This window comes from Chelmon rostratus, chromosome 5 (genome assembly GCF_017976325.1).
Source record: "Chelmon rostratus isolate fCheRos1 chromosome 5, fCheRos1.pri, whole genome shotgun sequence".
Classification (NCBI taxonomy): domain Eukaryota; kingdom Metazoa; phylum Chordata; class Actinopteri; order Chaetodontiformes; family Chaetodontidae; genus Chelmon; species Chelmon rostratus.
In genome coordinates, this window is record NC_055662.1 from 3,944,330 (window position 1) to 3,966,455 (window position 22,126).

Below are 22,126 nucleotides of genomic sequence, written 5' to 3' on the forward strand. Positions count from 1 at the left end.
GGCAAAACCTTGCCATCATGTACTCCAAGCGGTCTTGATCAAACAATCCAGTGATGTGACCCAGGTCTGCAGAGAGCTACAGAGCAGCTACATATGGAAAACTTCTCTGGCTTCACTATGCATGGGAGCTTTGGCTTAATCTAGATCCAGCTGTGCAGCATTGATTTGTGGGCCTGAATCTGCAGCAATAGGTCTGGCAGGGGTCAAGTATACAGGTATTTATGATACATGCAGCAGATCGCTATGAATGGATGACTTCCTTGGCTGTGAGAGGGACTCTGGGGATGGGAGGCGGGGTTACATCACTCCAGTAGAATGTAATAGGGATAAAATGAGGTGCTAGTCGGCTGAAAAATGGGGACAGGATTGGCAGCGCCGGTTTTATAAGGCAGTTGAATATTAAGTTGCCGGACATGAGGGGAATAGACCTCTTAAAAGTCAATGCCCTGAAGTCATTAACCGGGTCGAAGGAGGCTGGGGGAGACTGAATGCATGAGGGTAAGAGCAGTTCCCCAGAGAGTCAGTGAAGATATATGTCTCACTTCATTTGATGCTCTTTGAACTTAAGTGTGTGTGTGATATTCCTTTTTATAGAGGCTGTAAAAGTTTTGTTGTGTAAAGAGACACAAATCCGGGTCAGCTGAGGCCTAGGCTTGTATTGGCAGGCCCAGACACACTGCGGCTGCCAACTTTCCCTGTGAAAACGTAAACAGACAGTCACAGCTAGCACGCTGATCCACAGCTCTGTGCATAATGCCCCGTGGAAAGACTGAAGCAAAACCTGGCAGCGTGAGCCATTTGGAGGCTAAGGACGCGTTTTCCTCCATATAAAGTGATTGCGCGGGCAGCGTTTTCATGCAAAGCATCAAACTCCTGGCAGCTAGTGTTGATGGAGGGAATGTATCACCGGATGGGTGTCACACCCCAGTGGTGAAGAGGTTTTTTTGGGTGGGGGCCATCTCATGTGGATTCTGCTGGGCCTGAGGGCCGAGCCGGGATCGGAGAATACATGTGCAGGCAAAAATGTGAGCTGCAGATGAGTTCGGGGATTTGATCTTAGTATGTGTGGGATTTTGTGAATACCCATATGCTCGCTCTCGCTGTCAGTAAGCTTTACATCTCAAGCATTTAAAACCAAAGTCTGCCTTTGTAACACAGTGCTGTGAAAGTTGCAGGTATTCTAACCTCTTCGCAGTAAATCTTTCCGCCCCGCACCTGAGCTAAGGCTCCCCACGTTGTTCGTACTCCATTCTCTTCTGTCTACTTATCCCGCATTCAGAGCCGTCCAAATGAAAATTCATTTCTCCCAGTTAATTGACTCACAGCGTCTTTCCCTCAGCTCCCTCAGAGTTGTGAGGCAGAGTCAGCTGTCAATTCCAGATTACAGCGTGCTGTTGTTGGAGAGAGGAGCCCATTGTGTTTATCTGCAGTGACAGCTGGCTGGAGGCAGCAGGGGGAATAGATCTGTCACTGTGCCTAGTTTGTCTGTGATCTGGCATCTGCCCAGACACTCCACCTTTGGCTGAGCTGACTAGAGTACACCTCTGCTTTGTCTTCACCTACCCTCCTCTTCCTTTCCCGTCCCGTCCTCTTGTACTTATCACGGCGCTCTGCAGGATCCCACGGAGGCGCTTTCCTCCGCGGCAGTAGGCGTGTGCCGCAGGATCTACGTTGACTGAGCGTGGCTAGCCTTAGCGGCTGCACACCGGCTTTGCAGTCGCACATGTTGTGAATGCCACATGTGCTTATTGGCGGCCAGGCGGTGTGGTTCACTCCGACCCGGGTTTACAGCAGGTGGGCCGAATCTCCCTTCCTGCTTGTGTTTGCCAATTACTGCTCTTTGCCTCCAGCATACAGATTCCCCGATGTCCCGCTGTGCAGGAGTGCCTATTCACTGTGATGATTTCTTCGTGCTAGCAGTCGAGCTGGATGAATCACAGTTAGCCCTCCGCTCTGATTCCGCTCTTAATTTTCACAGAGGGGGGCTCCTGTAATGAATCGCTGCCCCTGCAACAAACGTGCTCCTCGGTCACGCAGGGCTTCATGGGGGCTGCCTGATGAGTTGGCAGCTGGTTCATTTCCACCGTTTGTGGGGCTTGACGTGGCTCCCTGTTTTAAAGCGCTGCAGGGCAGGAAAGCTAGATCCTCCGCTGACGCTGAGCGAGGGTCAACACGGGGGGAATTCTTTTATTTGTAAACTGAAAGGTTTGTTTGTTTTTAGCTGATTCACTAAGCGCTGGCCGTCTGTTCACACTCTTGCCGCGCCGGTTGATGTGTGTCTCTTTGCTACTTGTGCGGCGTTGTGTTGACATTTGACCAGAGTGCTTCTGTAATCTGTTTTTCTCCTCTCGCTGCCTGTGAGCAGGAGCTGTATAAACATGTCCTTCCTCCACGGGAGGCGAACGGATCACTCCTCATTACGGGGAAGGCAGGGAGACGAGAGGCGCGCAGCCACTGCTGCTTTCTGAGCCCTCTGAGTGGAAGCAGGCCTGACGCAGCCACATGCGCGTCATATATACGTGCATACTCGCAAGCGCCCGCAGCGACATACCTGGCAGGCGGTCTAGCATCTAAAGCAAGGTGGATAACAACTGGATCCGAGAAAAGAAACTTGAGCTGTCTGGTTTTGTTTTGTCGCCTGTGTGCCGCAAGCTGCTGTCAGCCACACAGCTTCCAAAACTCACCTGTACATTCAGATAACGTTCATCTGTCTTCACCTTGGATACATTAGGTTTCACGGACCCATTTCCGCCGCGGCCTCTCTTCTGCTGTCTTGGCCTGGAGGCACGTTGCTCGTCTCGGCCCTGTCTCACCGCACCCGAGAGCACAGCACCTGAGCGGGTGCCGTGGTAACCCGCCAACACCTTGGCCTCGCACCGCTGCTCTGACACTACAGTAGCTGATGAGACATCAATTCAGACCCGCTGGACTCCTCAGAGTGGGCCACCGACGCTGTGCTTTTACATGCCCCGCTGCATGACTGACAGGCTGCTTCCTACAGGGAGGCAGCTCGTGGAGGAGCTCAAGTATGGAGCTTCTGCCAACAGCAGAGGTTTAAATGTGCCACTTCAACCAGTCGTCGGCTTTAATTCATTCCCGTGATTCCCGTTTGCTGCTGGCTGCTGCTAACTCGTTACTCATTGCCTCCCCCACCGTATAGAATAGGCGCAGGCATGAGGTTTTTTGCATGGTTAAGCTTCCTCTTGAATCTGTTTGGGTTGATAAATGAAGCACCCTGGAGAGCAGAATATATACCATCAAATACAACTTCAGGACAAGCCTGTTCCTGCCTGAAATGCCACCTGTTAGTGACAGATCCAGTCTGTAATCCACTATCCCAATCAGAAAAAAACAGCGTAAAATTACATGAAAAAAAGTCACCATTTCATATTTGTAACTGCCAGATTTCTCTGTAATTGGAACTTCATGCTTTTAAAGAAACTTTAAAAGTGCTCACTTTCTACTCCACAGCGAACGGAGAGCCTTTCACATAGATGAAGATGAAACTTTAATGATCCCTGTTGGGAAAATGGGTCATTGGAGCAGCAAAATCATTAAAATAACTCGGATAGTGGAGGAACAGAGAGTGTAAATTAAAGTTAAACGGATGAGGGGGATTAAACATAACAGAAGTGTGATTTTGGGACTTATTAGAAGACATGAGATGGAAAATAATGAAAATTAAATATATGAATAACAACATTTACGCTCTCTGTGTGAAGTAACAGCAGGACATACAGGACCTCTAGCCTTCTAGTAAGGATATGCGCAGATGGGAATGAATTTCATTCAGATGTGGGGGCGTGTGCACTGTATAGTTTCACTGCATTGATTCGTGGAGTCTTGTAATATCAAGTAATTTATGCATATGATTGTAAAAGTGGAGGATCTGCAGATCTGCATATGGACTACTAGCTAGTAATACAGTGACAAAAAGTGACAATGTGCAGCTTGTGACGCTGTAAATTGCCCCTTCATTTGTCTGGGGAATTTTAAGTCAACACAGTAATTATTTTATAGCAATGAGCTGCTTGGCTTTCGCTCTCACAGCATGTGTGTGGAGTGCCACAGGTGAAAACTAAGTGAAAATTGAATCTGGAGAAAAAATCAATAATGCAAGAACCTTGTGGAAGATCTCATTATAATTAGACCATTTGCAGTGCAAACATTCAGTGGAGCTACTGTTTATTACTGGTATTTTTATGGCTTCAAAGGGCAACTGTGGACGTGCGGCAGGATCAGCGGCGCTTTTGTATTTCTTGCCCTCTTTTTGAAATAACGCTTAACAGGAAAAACAGGATCCTGTTACTGGTCCCTGCAGTGCCTCCCCAACAGGAAAGACGTGTTTTGGTTGCATGTGAATATGCAGCAAGATATGATTAAAAACCAGATTAAACCGATGGTATACCAATATTCCTTTAAGAAAATCTATAACAGAATTCCGTCCGCATAAAATTTGCAGCAGTGTGGAAAAATTCATGGCGGGCGAATATGTTTCATAGCCACATTACGCGATGAATATTTCAAGCTCTGCCTGCAGTAAATGCTCTGAGAAACACAGAAAATGTGCATGAGACATGCCAGTAACCAGCACTGTAGTGACCCTCCCTCGCTCTCTCTTTCTATCATCTCCAGTAATTCTTTACGTCCCTCAGGAGTGAGTTGTCAGGCTGCTGTATTGCCAGCCTTGACTGCAGGGAGATCGCTCAGTGGTCTCTTGTCTCCTGACACCATTTTCATACCTCTCTATCTTCGTCCTGGTGAAGTGGCCTGATGCCAAGGCCTTAGGTAGCACCTAATAGCCCCCTCTCTCTCTCTGTCCCTCGCTCTCTCTCTCTCTCTCTCTTCCCCTCACCACTGCTCTGTACCTGTTAAACACAGGATTAAAGTGCACTCGGCAGGGTGCAATTATACAGCCAGCACTGTTACATCCAGAGTTAAACACAGCCCTCTCTCTCTGCTCACTTGTCTGCTGCAGGCCGCTGCAGCCTGAAGGTAATTGTATTGCTGTCAGCCCTTGGTTGATGAGTTGCCAGCGTAATTGCTTTACGGTTTGACCTCTGGTTTTTCAAACAAGCGCCCTGGTCAAGGATCTGCGCTGGGTGGATGAGAGATGAGAGGATGGCTTGTGTATGCATGGGTTTCTGCTTGTCTGTGTGTGTGTGTGTGTGTGTGTGTGCGTGTTCGTGGTTGATGGAGGCAGGATAAATATATTAGTCCTCTAATGCTCCGTGTGGCCCCCTGTGCCTTCTGCTATTCTCTGCAGCGTCTTAAAGCGCAGTTCCCTGCCTCACTTTAAAGTCAGCATCCGAGTCAATTGAATGGTTGGGTATATTAAAAGCACAGGGATTTGTCTTGGTGACATTGGTACAAAGGCACAGTGACAGCAGTACATACTGATACACGCGGTTCAAGGACGACAGGACACGACACGCTGCACAGCCACAGTGCCAGATGCTATGCACAGTACACTATATTTATCTCTTGACATGCCATTCGTAACTTGGTATTGTCATTTTCTGCTGCTGGTCTTCTGCCAAAATAAACAGGATCAGAAATTACTAGCTTGTAATTTGTCAACTGAGAACGCTTTTAAGCATTTAAACTCAAAGACGGAGCAATCATCATGTTGGAATTGCTTTCCGAACTAAAACAATTAGCGTGCATACAAAGTTTATTGGGTTTTTTCTCTCCTTAATCATTACGCCAACCTAGGGATGAATGCTAAGTCTTTTTTTTTTTTTCAATATCCACATCACAAGAACCAGGGTTTTAATTGGACTCTAATGCACATTATTAGCAATGTTTGGTAGGTTGTAGGTTGTGATGGAATTATTTATTGATTTCACTGGCTGCCACTAATCAACATGTATTCCACGAGTTGACCAATTTACAGCATGAAAGTCTTGTCTGTGTTGGGTTCATATGCTCTCTACCTGCCACTGTTGTTAATTCATCAAATGGCTTGCTTTGTAATTTCCCAGTTAAACATTTAGGCACATCGCCTTTGTTATGTTTGCCGCCGTAACGCAGCAGACGTGATGTTTTTTTGGCAGTGGAAAAATCAAAGTTGTTGTAGCGAATATATTAGCTGACACTTCCCTATTTATACATCCATCCTAATTGATTTCATGTAGAAGCAATCATGTATATTATATATGTCTGTACATCTATAATGCACATATGTAACTATGATTATTCTTGATACAAACCCTTGATCAACAGTATGCAGATGTACACTCCCAGAGTTTAAGTTGTAGATCACACTTGGATTTTAAATCACAGTCACAGGCCTGCTTCATGCCTCCAACTCTGCTATGATAAAAGAACAAGCACATGCTCTGCAGCATGGCCTTTGTCTGCGGCTACGTGACACACGCACACACACACACACACACACACACACACACTGAGATGGCGAGGTCAACCACCTGAAGCAGGCAAGGGGTGGAGAAATGCCAGGTTGACAGCTGAGGAGAGCAAAGATAGAGGTGTGAGAGAGAGTCCAGAGTGTTAAGTGGACGTGTGGACACGTGTGTATGTGTTTGTGTGTGTGTGTGTGTGTGTGTTTGTGTGTGTGTGTGTGTGTGTGTGGGTGACAGCGTGAAACAATGAGGAAAAGAGAGAGCTCTGTTGCATGTGCCTATGTGAGTGCTTTTTCACATTGTGTATTGTGTGGGAAAGAATGAGGCCGCTGCACTGTGTGTTCGTGTGTGCAGTGAGTGAGAGGAGGATTTAAGTGGAAGTGAAACAAGTGCACAGTCCACACACAGTGTATTTCAAAGAAAAACAAGACTTTAAAGCTGAACTGGAAGGAAAAACACGAAAGTAAACTGCTGAGGTGATGCTGGAGGTGCGTGCGTGTGTGTGGTTGAGCAAGAAAAAGAAAAAAAAAAGACCCTTGCATGATGTGAAATAGCTGCAAAGTGTTAATTAACATGGAAGTGGTCGTCCACACACACTAAAGGAGGTTTATGTAAACACCACATGCGTGTATGTGTGTGTGAGCGTGCATGCAAACAGCGCGTCAGGCTCATTCATCTCGCAAACAGCGTGACGGCATCAGCTGAGGGCTGACTCAGTGGTTCGGGAGCCCTCCGGGGTGGCTTTTAGCACCGGCAACAGGAGCGCTCGTTTTTGTTGCCTCATTCTCTCTGTGGCAGCTCGTTTTCCTCCCTGTCAAACAAAATCACCATGATTTCTCTTTTGGTAACGGGCTGAATGTTCAAACGTTTAGCACCCGTTCAGATGACGTGCCTCTTTTTTGAAGAGGGGTGTCTGAGGAAAATGACACAGCGAAGTGGGGGGGGGTGATGAATTTCTCATGAACTCAACATTTCTTGTAGCTCAGAGAGGTAAAGGGGTAATAATACAAGTTTTTACTGCCCTGTCATGTCTGTCTTCTGCTGACCCGGAGAGATTTATGCACAGATTTATGGTTGTGTGCAGCAGATTTCACAGTGAAAACACTGTTGTGTGTAAGTGGACTAGATTCTTTGGGGGTGAAATAATCTGTTTCCTCAGGGTTTCGAGCTGTTTTCCAAGAGAGGCCTTTGAGCCGGCTCATTTTTAAAGGTGCCACGAGCGTGCATGAGCATTTGAAGCTTTCATACAGGTGACGCTCATCAACCTTTGCTCCCCAGCTTTCCTATCACACTCCTTTTTTCAGAGTAAGCTCAAATCAGCACGATAACAGCAAATTCCACAGACCACTGAGAATGTGTGATTCTTTGACGCGAAGTCCACCTTGCTGAAGAAACACACGCTCAGACACAAGGGTTTGGTGGGAGAATGAGGAATGCGTCCATCAATCTCCAGATCAAAGTGCTGCCTCTGCAACCCACAGCCACGAACTTTGAAATATTGAAAGGTTTCATAATGGGCCGCTTTAAGGAGTTAAAAGGCTTTGCATGGTATTCACTGCATTATTTATACCAGTAACACATTTTTTTTTTAATCTTCATATTGTTCCTTGACGGCGGACATAGCTTTTTTCACTGTGCAGGGGTTCACCTGAGGGTTAGGATGGAAAAACCTCGTAACCTGAATTTTTCAGTTTTCATGTTTTTACTTTAATCTTCAGATCCACCTAAGTGTGCGCAGGTGCAGGAAGATTCATCGTCACCGGGCCGAGAGACGAATTGAGCGACTGTGTGTGGATGTTTTGAAAAAAAGGGTTTGACTTTTTGGAGATAAACGTTGCTCTGACTTGCAGTGATATGAGGCTGCAGGCAGATCTGAGGTTTCTCCTCCCCTGTCAGTCGGCTCCGGCTGGGATTCCTCTGCCCTGTCAGCCTCCCGCTGTGTGAACAAAGTCGACTCCTCGCACCGGTTCAGCTCGCAGCGGGACGCGCTCGGAAATTTCGGCTGACGTCAAAAGGCTTCTGCCGTCTCCTGCGTTCGGCGGCGGCGGGAAGGAAACTCGCTTTTGTAATTTGCGTTTCGATTTGGCTTTGTAGTCACAAGACAGAGAGAGTGGCTGTCAAATTGTGAGCGTTCAGTTATGCAGACAGGGAAACCTGTTTGTCAGTGTTCGTTCATTGTTCTTGAACAGGCTTGCCATTAACATCCCTGGTGTGCTTTTAGTAGTTTTGCCCATGCAAAACATACTCAGCAGTTGGTACGGAAATATGCTGAGCTGATTTGTTGACAGTGTGAGACCAACACTACACATTCATAGGAGTTTATTTGTTATTCTGCTCCACCAATGGGAATAGCTGTTGCCCAGGCAACACTTCCTCTGTGTGTGTGTGTGTGTGTGTGTGTGTGTGTGTGTGTGTGTGTGTGTGTGTGTGTGTGTGTGTGTGTGAGGAAAGGAGAATTCCGAGGAATGACACCCGGCTGTATTTTGGGCTGCAGTGTGTGGGCTGAGCGGCAGAAAACAGGGAGCTTCCTGTGACAATGGGTGGGAGGTTCACAGGACATATTGGCCCCTGTAGAAAGCCCATTTCCTGTCAGACAGTCAGCTTAATAGTCTGTAGAAAAGCCTGTGGGAGGTGAGACTCGTGATGTCTTGTGATCTCTGCTCTAAGAATCGGACAGTTTTGGATAATCACCATACGCACTTTGTTGATGATGTTTGGCAAGACCAGCAATTGTCCAACAAATGCTTACGTTGTAAAAAAAAAAGCAAAGTCTGCCATCATACTCAGCAGTTGCAAAGGGATGATTCAGTCCAATAACTCACAAACAGAAATTAGCTTTTTTCATTGAAGTTTTTGGCCTGACACCCAAAAGTACACCAGAGCTGAAACTAGCAGAGATCAATATAGCCAGCTTTGGGGAACCACAAAGAAACAGAGCCCACAGGTGCATGCTGGGATGGCAGTCGGACGAGAGATCAGCTGCGGCAGCGGCAAAGTGATCAGCAGTAGAGAGCGAGTTTGACAGCTGGAATAAACTGCTCAGCTGGTGGTGTCCAACTCAGCCGGCACGTCAGCCAACGCAGAGCAGAACCCCGCTCTGGACTTGCCTGATGCACTGTTAACGCCACAGAAGTGGTCGCCGGGGTTAGTTTTCTGCTGAAAATGATCGAGAAATTATTTTTTTTTGCTCTTGAATGTCCACCCCTAAAGACGCTGACGGCATCAACATAAGGAGCGTGTTATTCACCGGTGTCCTCCATTTGAATCTCAAATATCAAATGTCACAATGCAAGTTGTTAATATGTATGTTTAGCTGAATAGTGATGCATTAACACGCTCTTTAGAATCCCATTAGAGAAAAAAATGCAAACATTGATTACAAACAAACATAAGCAAATTAGTCACAGTGGATAGTTTCAGTATTTTATGACCATCATGTCGTGCTAAAGTGAGTGAAATAAGAATGTTGACTTCTAAACTCTTGCAAGCACTGCAGTTGCAGTGAAACAAAGATGCATAGTTACCACATGTACTGTAAGCCCCTGGCGGGAGCTATAAATAGCTGAGACAACGTTTGCAACACACAAAGAGGTCACATGCAGTCTGAACACACACCGTGTGTGGAAATGTGGAGGAATCCTGATCGGACTCCACCTGCTGTCCTTGATCTCACCTCTTGTGTCTTTTATTCCTGCGAATTCTGCGCTCTCTTGTTTCTCGGGTGTTTGTCGGAGCTGTTAAACAGATTTAAAGCCGGTGTTTATTGTTGTGCCGCACCGCCCTGTTGTCGCTGCATTCCCCCCATTCTTCTCCCCTCATCACCCGCTAGCCAGATGGTGTCACTCCGGGAGCCAATTCAGCCCTCCCACATGTGTGCAACACCAACACTCGCCATCACGCCAACACACTCGTAGCGAAATGCACAATTTAGGATTCGCTCAGCTGCACGCGTGCACACTCGCACATGCTCCGACTGTAATATACACGAAAGAGCTGCGTGCACACGTTCACACACGTCAACACAAACGTGTGCACGCATGTGTAAACTGTACATATTTACATACAGTACATGCAAACAAGCGGCAGCTTATGCAGCCATAAGATTGCTTAAAGGGTCATAAAACCTGCAGTTCCATATCACTTACAAACATACAATCTAATGGGTGTAGAAAGCAGTAATAGTGGGGGGAGGGAATGAAAGAGAGAGAGAGGAGAGGACCACCACCACCTGCACACATGCACACATGACAACAATTTTGGAGCAAAATGTAAAGTAATATCTCACTAAGCGCACGAGTGTTCCCTTAATCAGATACGAGAATAATTATTATGACAGAACAAAGTCTACAGAAAAAAATCATGTTGCAGGCTGCCGACGAGCGTCATTGCTTTCATGCTGACGCTTTTACCCACAAATCATCCTGACAGTTATTCCCACAAGATTCAAATTCAGCGCTGCTGCAAAACGGCGAGAGCAAGCGCGGTGGCGAAGGGAACAACGGCGCTCTGAAGCGGCGAGGGGAGGCCTGCCGGTTGGCTCCTGTCAGCTGGACGAGCGCAGCGGCAAGCTGACCTGCCGGGGGATTAACACCTCACACCTCCTGTTCGTTTCCCCCCGCCCTCGCATAACACGGCGCGTAAGGCAACACTCCCAGAAAACCGGCTCACGCTCACAAAGGATCAGGCCTCTTAACCGCGGAGTCAAATGAACAGGAAAAATACACCACATTGATTAACAAAAGGTGAAAAGGATGCGGTTCATTTAATCCTTGTGCTGGCAAATTACGCAACATTGATCACTGCAGAAATGTGCTTTCTCTTGTTCGCCGCCTGATAAGCTTCTTGGCACACAACGCACTCTCTTTTCTCTCTTTGAGGCAATAACCTTCTGATTACACGGGGGCCGGGTAAATGAGCGTATGCTCTAAGTTAATCAAAGGTGTGTTTGATGTGGCTGACAGCAGCATTAGACGGAAGGTGTACGCTCCGCTGTCTCTGCAGAGCTTCGCATGCGCGGGACTATAAAAGCTAGCGAGCGCTGCATGATTAAATCAATCCAGTCTAAATCATGACAAGTCAGAGTGATTTATCTGACATGCCGAGAGCTGCGGTAATGCGTGCAGAATCAGTCCAACAGCCGAGCAATAAATCTACACAGGCACACCTCAGCCAGCTTAGAAGGAGCTAAACGCTGCTGAAGTGGTACAACAAATGACTCTGGCCTGCTGCGGTTTACAGTGCTGTACCGTTTGGGAAGAATATAGAGGTGAAGTTATTGTTTGAATTTTGACCTCCTTGGATGCCTTCCTCGTGTGGAAAACACCACCGGCCTCATTAACAGATGCTAAATACAACTCAGACACACAGTTCACCTCCGCTGGCGGATGCTTACGGCTTACTGGACATTAGCTGACATTACATTGCTGATAAACTTAAAAGCTACTCCGACTGAAGTTTTAATAACGCCAACTAGGACGTGCTGCAGCTACACCAGCATTTTCATGCCTGCGAAATGTGATGCTGAAGAGTGAGTGAAACTTCATGTAGGGGCGTCCTGTCATGTTAGATAATGCAAAACAGGCATTTTTAAAGCCATTAACATTTAAAATTCCTTCCCAGTATACCATATAATGCTTGTCCTATAAAATCATGCATTATTTTCTGAATAATTCTCTATTATTGATATTGTTATTATTATCAGTTATGAGGAAGTGAGAGGACTGTATTGTTTAAACTTTCTACTTCTACCCGTTAGCAAAGCATGAGGTCATTGAAGATTTTTTTTTTTCCAGGAAATTCAAATGTTTTTTTATGATACTTACTACATGGCACCATGTGTAGGTCATGTATGCATTTCATTCCACATAACGCATCTGCTACGCTGTTCTTTATATTAATTAAATTCAATCATGCTTTAGCTCCATGTGTGCCACCTTGCCGCCTTCTTCTTCACTGCCTTTTTTCATGCATTGCTTTGTTTGTTGGTGCGCTGCCGCCACCAGCTGTCCATTAGCGGAATAGCGTTGGGCAACGCCGGGATGCGAACCATGCTGTGAGCGCTTACGTGCGCTCCTGTTCGTCTTTCGTGTGCGTGCATGATACCGACAAAACTGGGACATCCTGTGAAAGCTTTGCCCCTCGGGGGACCTTTAATGCACCCTGTAAGACGGACGTTCAGAGTATCAACACATAATAACGCACACAAGCTCATCTGGCTGCTCCTGCACTGACACGGTGGACGTCATAGACATTGATGCACCTGCAGTGTTTAATTGACAGCTATGCTGCAGCTCCTGTGCTGAGCGGTAGATAGTTCTACGGTGGTGAATTTTTAAGAGGGCCCTGTCATCTCTCGTGGCACCGCTTTATGTCGAGGGAGGTGTTCCCTGCAGAGCTCTTTGTGTCTGAATAATTACTGGCCTCAGAAAGAAGGAAGCGTGATGATGTGAACTAGACGCCACCATCTCTCTTTATCTCCCTCTCTCTTTACACACCCTGTGTATCTTTCTGCACTCCAGGCTCCATTTGTAAGACTCTTTTGCCTTCTGGTTTATGCATGCCTCATGAAGACCCCCCCCCCCCCCCCCCCCCCTTACCCTTTGCAAGCAACTTCAGGGTTGCTGACATTCGACATTCTTCTGAGCAGAATGCATAAACCTTCCTTTGGGAGCTGAATGTGCTTCCACGGTGGATCTCAAGGCCCCAGCATAACCGCGTAAAGCCATGCACTTTATTGTTGCCGGCATGGAGACCTGTGTTGGATTTTATGCACTCATACTCTCACACACATGCACACTCACGCACACATGCACACACTCTGTCTCTCTCTCTCTCTCTCACACACACACACACACACACATGCTCCAGTCCCCATGCAGCCTGGAACAGCAACAAAGCTCTCCCATACTGTTGCCAGGGTAACGTGGTCGGGTCAGACCAGTCGAGCGGCCTCTCTTGTTCCAGGCTGAGCCCCCACCACACCCCCTCCGCTCACTTGCACTATCTCGGTTTCCATTTCTGCGTACATCCTCCTCATCCTCTCCTCTTTCCCTCGTCTTTGTCGTCACTCCCCCCTCGGCTAATCAGATCATAAGACTTCTTTATGGCCTGTGTCACATTTCTCCCCCAGGCTCGACACTGTAACATGAGAGAGGTAACAGTCCAGCCGCTTTGTCTAATTAAGGTCTGCAGAAATGAAAATTCTCTTAATTGTGGACCAATAAATTCAAAGAGACACCTGGGAAACTGTGACGAAAGATTGACAGTCATGTTTTGTTGGCCATGCAGGTCGCAGTGGCACTGAGGGTTCACAGATAACATCATGCATTTCCCTTTCAAAAGGCCTATTCCTCAACTAAGTGGAGACTGAACACACATATGCACATTTTTACTGGCTGCAGAGCATTTACTTTGCAATTATTTGCATCAGTATTTTACTCTTTTCATTTGTAAATGAGTTTTTAATAATACAGAGTGTGATAAGGCTGCTCCATTATGTGCAGAAATAATTTAGTAACCGTTTTATAAAAGCAAAACCCCACTTCAGGCCATTGGCATATGGAAATTATATCACAACTAAGCCATTGCTGGCAGACACACAGTGATGGATTACCCTTCTTCTCCTGCAGCTATTATAGATCTATTGTCGGAGTCATGGACTGTGAATAAATGGAAATGACACAGATAGACAATTGGAATCAGTTTATTACTGATGGAACACGGTCGGCGTGAGACAGCAATGAGAGCAGGTGCAAATGTGCCAAACAAAGTCTAATTGCTCTGTGGCGCTCGAGCTTAGATGTTACGATGAGCAGCAGCCAAAATCCTGGCTCATATAAAAGAAAGTGAGACGCATGACACACATTTTTGCACCCAGACCCACATCTGCTTCACCAACCTTTCACTAACCTTTCTCCACCTTATTTTCTATTCATTTTCTAGCTCCGTTTCCTCTGGCTCTCTTTTTATTTGAAGCACTTGTGCATGTGATTTCTTTGTTGTCTGGGATGAAAGGTGCTCTCCAAATGCACTTTATTATGACTGTATTATCACTATTAAAACCTCAGCAGTCTGTGTTGCGTTTTTCTCTTGCCACCATTTTTTTGTCTTGACATTTAAACATGAGGTCACATGAGGACAGCGCGGTGGTATGCTCTGTGCACGGGTGGCTTCTCATCTTATTTTCCCAGATAAGATAAGATTAGCGGTGTCCTGAAACGAGGTTACCAGCTTGTGCTTTAGTTTATTTATTGCTCACTCAAAAAAAAAGAACACCTGAGGACATGCAGTTACTCAGCGAGCACTCTGATTCGCTGAAACATTACAGAGGAACAAAAGGTGTTTAGCAAAACCCACCGCCTAAGTTAGCCCACATCAAAGCCAGGAGGCAGCATTAGGTAGAAGTTAAACGGCGTAATATCGTAGCTGGGAAGGAACCATGCTGATGCTGAATGGAGCTTGAGTGAGTAATATGTGACACACCAGAGTGGATGTTGAATATCTGAAACCCTTATTTTTATTTAAGCATACTTGTGAAATATTATTATTTGAGCCGTTTGTGTTGACATGCTGTAACTGTGTTTGAGTGGCAGCTACACCCAGTGCCACCCCAGAGGCTGCTCCACCACCTGTCGCTGCACATAAGTCACCAACAGCTGATTTTCATGCGTTCCCCTCCGGGCCACTTTCATGACTCAACTAACGGTTGTGCTTTATAAAACAGTTTAAACATTTTGGGGAAGCTCGGGTAGAGGATGACACGGAGTGGCGACGTGAATGAAAGGTCACATGATTCAATCGGATTTGAACTTGTTGTACTTGCTTGACTGGATGTTGATGCCCTTTCAGAGATCTTTTTTGAACCACGGTGCCGCGTCATGAGACCCACTTTTCACAAGGAGAAGAAGTGAAAAGCGCAGGAGTGCAGGGACTTAACAAGCAGCACATGTTTCAAGCCAATTTGGGCCACTCACGGAAGTGCCTTTAAAGAGAGTTTCCCCCCTGACCCTTTAACGGCCTGTGCATGCCACTGATTTGAAAGGTGAAGCATCAAAACAGTTTATTGGTGATTTCACCGAATTTGTAATTAGAAGTGTGGCACCACGGTTTGCTTTGACCCCAACAGGCGGACAGATCTGAAGACCTCAGCTGCAGCCGCTAACGTAGAACCCAGTGAGCATGGGTTGGTAAAAAGATGAATATATCAGTAATCTGAAGTTATAACTGTGATTTCATTTGACTGAAAGGTTAAAGTCAAATGTTTCTCTCTGAATTGTCATCAGCAATAGATGCATGACAGCGGCAGATGAATTGTTTTCGCTTTGTTTCACACCATACAAGAAAAATTCCAATTTTAGATGCCTGCGTGTTATCTTTACCTCACATCATGCTAATCTGCTGTGATTGCTGTGTGCGCAGGCCTTAGCTTGCATACTTCCAAAAAATAAAACATGCCAATCCTCTTTTCAGACATTAGGTCCAATTAAAGATGAATGTGTCAAACTGTCAAACGTAGCCCTTATGTATATGACTGTGTGTTGTGCCTTGACTGAGTGAAGCAGATGATAACCACAGGGACATCCTCCAGAATGCTAATTAAACTCCACGTTTCTGCGAGTGGATGCTCAATTGATCACTCGCTGCTGGTTTGTTCACCAAGGCATAGTTCTGTTAATAACTTAAGGAGACGGGAAATCTTAAATTGCACTCCGTCTCCCTGACTTGCCGTTTATTGATGGATGTTGACGGATGGACTGCAGCTCTGCCTTGAAGGAGGAGGACCCCGGTCTCGTTTCCCAGCGTCCTTTGTTGCCAGAGTGTGGAGTGTAGTTGCCTTCCTAACAGCTCTTTAAAGACGGTTCTCCAAGTAATGAATTGCTCGACAAGCGGCCTGCTAATACCGTCTGGTCCCTCATGAGAAATTAATGCGTTGCCTTGTGAGGTGAGAAGGGCTGCTTTGAGCTGATGTGAGGTGTCAGTGTGACGACATTAAATCCTTCTGTCAAAGTGGTGTCGGCCTGTGCTCTGGTTTAAAATGAGGCCAGTTACATACGCTAGATGTATATTCTGATTGAGCCTGCTGTGTCAAATATACCTCACAGCAAGGAGGTAACTGTTTTTCCTTTCACAATGAAAAAAATTAGTCTTCCCACAATCTTCCTACCCAGTGTTGTTAAGCGTTAAGGTATTTTTTTTCCGCTGAAGAAGAGAGAGGAAAAAAAAAATCTCATAACTAGAAACACTGCATGTGTTTCCTAACAGCTACTCCTGGGAGGCTGTTCCAGCAAGTAATAAAAGAAACAGTTCAGCTACAAACACGTGCAGCGCAGCACAAAATCATTCATGCAAAGACTCCTGTACCAGAACGTTGAAACAAAGGTGTTTGTGTGGGTGTTTTTAGGTTCGTTGCCCCCTCTAATTAACTTTTAGTTCAGTTTTGCCTGGACTTTCCAGCCTTCCTTGTTTCGATGGGCCGTTTTTTTGTTTTTGTTTTTTTTTTTTTGCAGTGCCTGACACATGAACACCTTTTGTCACGGAAGGTGTCATTCATTAGCAGTTATGGGGCTAATGCTCTAGCCATCTGCTAACCTCCCACCCTCGGAGCCAATAATTTGATTATTCATATGGAGCGCTGAGCTGACTGCAGTCGGCCCGGGCGCTGCTGGCTGTGAACAGATGTTGAAACGTGAGCTCGCAGCCCTCGGCCTTGAACTCCGCGCGGCTTCGAGCAGCGGCGTGTCGTCCTGTGCTGCTCAGACACATGATGGCTTTGCCAAGCAGCAGCAGGTCACCGGCTCCACTCGGATCTGGAAGTACGAAGCAGCGGAAGCCCAGGAGGAGGATACAATTCAATCACTAGACACACAGGCATGCAGGCATGCAGCATGCATGCAGGCTGGCTGGCAGCAGTGTTTTCCACACGCTGGCAGATGTGCATCAGGCAGATATGCCTGTTCACCGGCCTCAACTTTGCCCACACTGCCAGTGCAAAGATTTTTACGACATTAGCGCTTTCACATCAAGACTGTGCAGGCGAGTTATATTCTACAGTGCAGTATATAAAAAATCACACACTGACTGACTGACTTTTCCTTGTGGCAGCGATGCAGTGGTGTTCTGAGAAGTCAGACACACAGATTGCATGTGTCATGTCTGGGTTGTGCAGGTTGTGCTAGCACACAGTAATTCTGCTGCTGATCGTGTGTAGCGGGCCTAAAACTCAAAAGCTGACATAATGTTTGCTAACAAAACACTCCATCAGTGCCTTGGAGTGTAATTCGTAACACTGAATGACTAATTGTAGCGTTTAAGGTGAGGGTTTAATTACATTCAGTGACACTTTGGCTGACATTAGGCATCAGCGTTCATTTGCTTTTTCAAGCACTTTGGTATTATTTAGTGTCAAGTCAGATGGATGTAAGTTATGGAATCATTATTACAACTTGGATTTAGCCTTGAACTGCATTTATATGTCACGCTTGTAGTTATGGTAACTCCAATATGACATGAATGCTGCATAAGGCCATGTGATGTGCCACAGCACAGGAAATTATGGGCGGATGAGTATGCAAACATGCTCTCCTGGTGCTTGAACTCATTAATTATTCGTGTTTTGTGCACTACACTGACAATATAGCTGCCAGTGCATCACAGCAGCTGCAATGAAGCAAACAGCAGTCACTAGTACTCGTAGCCTGAAGTCGTTTCTGTCTGTCGGTGAAATAGCGGTCAGCAGGTGAGCTTGGGGAGGGGGCAAAGGCAAACCATCGAGTACAATCCCAGGCAGTAACAGATGATTTGAATTCCAATAAACAAACACCAATTCCATACAGGCCGTAACCGGAGCATGAAAGGAGTGATTAGTTAAAGGGGGAAATTGCTTGGTCATAGCCTAAGTGTAGAGCAACTGTATTTTCTCCAGTGTGTGTTAAAGCAGCACTTCATATCATAAGCTCATTATATCTGAGCCATAAAGTGATTATGGGCTCCAGTAAGGCATTGTTCTGCTGTTGACAGGATTAAAGATGACTTTAGAGAGAGAGAGAGAGACAGAGAGCGCTCTGCTCGAGTGTTTGCTTGCTTTGTATAAGCCAGCAGTGAAAGGGGCTGCGCGCTTGACTGTTTGCCAGCTGCGGCACACCCTCCCGCCATTCTTTCGCACATCCATCTCCCACCACTCTGTCTATCCGTCTAGATATCCGTCTGCCTTGTGCTCGTTGGAAGGCAGCTTGAAGTGTCCTTTTTCATGTACTTGTCATCACCTGGTATACAATTGTTTCAAGGATTTTAAGGGAATCCTTGAGACATGAAAGGCAGTAAATCTCCCTTGTCATTGGCGTTGAGTGTTGTCTGTGTCACTGCTGAACACGTCCGGGAAGTAACATTTTTAAAGATGGATGCATGTAATGGCTGTGCGAGACAGATTATATGTCATCCTCTAACTTGGTGAATGTTAATCATCCAGTTTCTGTTATTATTGCATTTTAATAACAAGGCATCCATCATCATGGACTACTGTAGCCGTGGACCACCCAACAGTACATGTCATCCGGGCGTGTCTCTCATGCTACATATCTTCTCTGACACACGTTCTCATTTTTTAGTTTTCTAATGCCCTTTCTCCTCCTCCCCGCAGAAGAAGACCGGAGTCGTGAAGACACAGGAGAAGAAGGAGCGCTGGAAGGAGAAAAAGGTGGCGAAGCGGCAGAAGAAGGAAGACGAGGAGGCGGAGGAGGAAGAGGAGAACGTCCAGCCCGCGGTGGATCCCCTGGAGAATGGCTTCCTCCATCACGCCCAGCGGGAGCAGGAGAGGATGAACGAGAGGCTGCTGAAGAAGACTTACTCCAAGAAGAACAAAATGGTCAGTGTGTCTGCCTCCGCAGCTTTGTTTTATTTATTTATTTATTTTTTTTGAGAAATATACAAATGTAAGACGTGTCTGCTGTGCAGAGGAGCCAGTCAGCTACTCAAGTAGCATCTGATTCCACCTCTTTGCAGCATCTGCTAAAAGCTGTCATGAGGAGTTTAAGCCCAGTTAGCGCTGTCTAAATCGGACTTTTTAGAGCCCCAGCCTTTTTGAAAATCATGCATGTAATTATGTTTCACAACACTTACATGATTTTCATTGTTGTCCTTTAGCGAAGTCCAGGCTTTTGTAGTCAGTAATGATGTTTGTCACATTGTGGTTGGTGGTGACTCCGGCACTCACTTCCTTTCCCTTGCTGCCGTCTGAAGCGACTTGTATTGTGTTTCAGTGGGGGCCAGTCATTGAGGCACTTATCTTTTGCGTTTTGGGGCTTCTGCATTAGCAGTGATGTTTCACACGCTCCTGTGTTGGTTTTATACTTGTTTTTTGTTGTGTTTTTCAGTATCAGCGAGGAACTTTTCTTTACTAAGTGCTTAAAGTGAAAACTGTGGTGTGTTCCCCGTGATGCTGCTGACTGCCACCATGGACTACCAGTTATTAGGCAATCATGTTTTTCATACTTTATGCAAGACTGCACTTGACTTTTTGCAAATATATTTGCTCGAAGGTGATAGCAATGACATTGCAGTGCCACTGAGCAGCTAATGCAGAGGTGAGGACACTGATGCATAGACTGTACTGTGCAGATCATGGTGTTTTGGGCTGTGCAAAAAAAGAGATAAACAAACAAGTTGAAACAGAATATAATTGTGTCAGTGAAGGGCGATGTATGTGACTCGTGTACATGAGCCACGATGAGCCCTGCTGCCCTCAGGTGGGTTTATCCCGCCATCCTGCTCTTGTTTTCCTTCATGACTGCAGAAGTGGTTTTCTGTTTGTTTATGCAGATAGAGAACTGCCAATATCCCCGGCTTGAAGCGCACTGCTGAGCCCACAGACTCCGAGTCTGTCCCAGTGAGATAGCCCATCTACGTGTTAACAGTTTGTTTAAATGGGCGGATGTTTTTATGCTCCTGTCCGAGGCCAAGATCCACCATAGTGCTGTTGAGGATAAGAGGGGAAATGTAGTCAGGAAGCCAAACTAAATAATGAGGCTATGTAGCCCGGAGGCCTCCTCCACAGACAAAAATATCTCTCTTAGATAAGATTTCCTGAGGAAGTTAACATGGCTGAAAATGAGTTTGGCTGTGATATTTAGTTTGCTAAAAGATGGTTAGAAATCATGTATTTAGCTGACGCTCTTATCCAGAGCGTGAGTGCAATCGGCTGCAATTACTGAACCCCATCTACATTCCAGTCCACATAATAACTCCATGATATCAACAAGCTGCTGCTGTCCTGTGGAAACTGAAGCTGAATTTCATGTTTTACAGTAACTGCATCTGAAGAGTTACTACTCACGCTCCCGAGGAGATTAATATGAGAGATCATGAAAGCGGCTCCGAGCCCACAGGAGATCTAAAGCTGAAAACAGTTTTTCCTTTTCATTATTTTTTTTTCTTCTTATTTTTTAATGTTTCCAGCCATCAGCACTGTGATATCTATTTGTCCCTGGAATGCATAATAAGCAATCAGGAAAAAAAAAAAGTTGTATTTTTAATTTGAAACACTTGATCCAGTGTCTCCTGCGCTTCCCAAGTGATTCTGCTGCATATTAAATAAGTGCATAGCTTCGTCTAACATCTTTTTATTTGTCATTTGTGCATCCTCGGTGCAATTTGAAACCACGTCTTGGAGGTACATCAATAATGCACCTACTGTCAGTTTGTAGTGGATTCACTGCCCACAGCCAAACCACAAATGGGAGTATATTTTACAGTTATGTGATGTTTATCAGCAGAGGCTTATGTGTCGGTGAGCCATTGTCATGAATGTCTCCTCAGCACCTTGCAGCAGCTTACAGGGAGACTTGGTCTATGGCTTACTGGAGTGGTTAAGGCACAATGACCCCATGTATTTTCTCAAGTCCCCCAAAAAACACATCACTCCTGTGATCCGTAGATAATTGGCAACGTCTCCCTTCCCAGCTGGACTCATCTATGAAGTGCTGTTGGTCACCTCTGCCCGGGAGGTTCCCTGCTGCCCTTCCTTAACTTCTAAACTTTCCAATCCTTTCCCCTTTTCCTTGTAACAGCTGCTCGCTTTAATCTCAGTATCTGGCTGAAAGCAGTGTTTGACTGTCTCGTCTGAGATCAAGCAGCTAAAATATCTCTTAACCTGCCCTGGTGCAAGCTGGGAATTAAAGCCTGCCTTTGATATATACTCCCAGTTCCCAGCTACATTATTATTGTTCTGAGAACTAACAATTATGCTGTGTTCACATGCTGTGGGAAACACCCCTTTTCAGTCATAATCACAGTGCAGATGAGACTGATGGCATGATCGTGTTGCACAACTAATTAAATCATGGATAACACTATGAAATATGAAGCAGTTGATCCACACCTTTACATAAACATTTAGAGAGCTGAATGGACCCTCGCTGCTTTAGTTCTGAGCAGAGTTTGTGTTTGTGCAGGCCTGTTTCTTAAGACCACACATGCCCACTCCCGCTGCTCTTTATCCCACACCCAACTGCTTCCACCGTATTATTTATAACTTGTTGCCAAATAGGAATTTGTGCATGTGTGGTAAGAAAACTTACATTACTGCACCACCAAACCAACATGCTACAGAGCCTGTGGGCCAACCTGCCCCATGAAAACATTTTGTGGGAGCGATTGCCCTCATTCCCGTTTATCCTTACAAATACAGGCACATTCCTCTGGTTATTGTGCCATGGGATGGAGGTGTTGATAGATAGATTCACTGTTTCGGAGTCCAGTCTCTCTGGAAT

The 22,126-nt window shown here is 45.9% G+C and overlaps 1 protein-coding gene across 9 annotated transcripts in view; it reads left to right on the forward strand.

The window, feature by feature from the left end:
• The window catches only part of fbrsl1 (fibrosin-like 1), a 267,107-nt gene that overhangs the window by 55,124 nt on the left and 189,857 nt on the right, over positions 1-22,126 (forward strand). For all 9 annotated transcript variants that reach the window (XM_041936625.1, XM_041936617.1, XM_041936624.1 and 6 more), the window contains exon 2: positions 19,000-19,224. In XM_041936625.1, the coding sequence (XP_041792559.1) occupies positions 19,000-19,224 (225 nt within the window). The remainder of the gene's footprint in view (positions 1-18,999; positions 19,225-22,126) is intronic.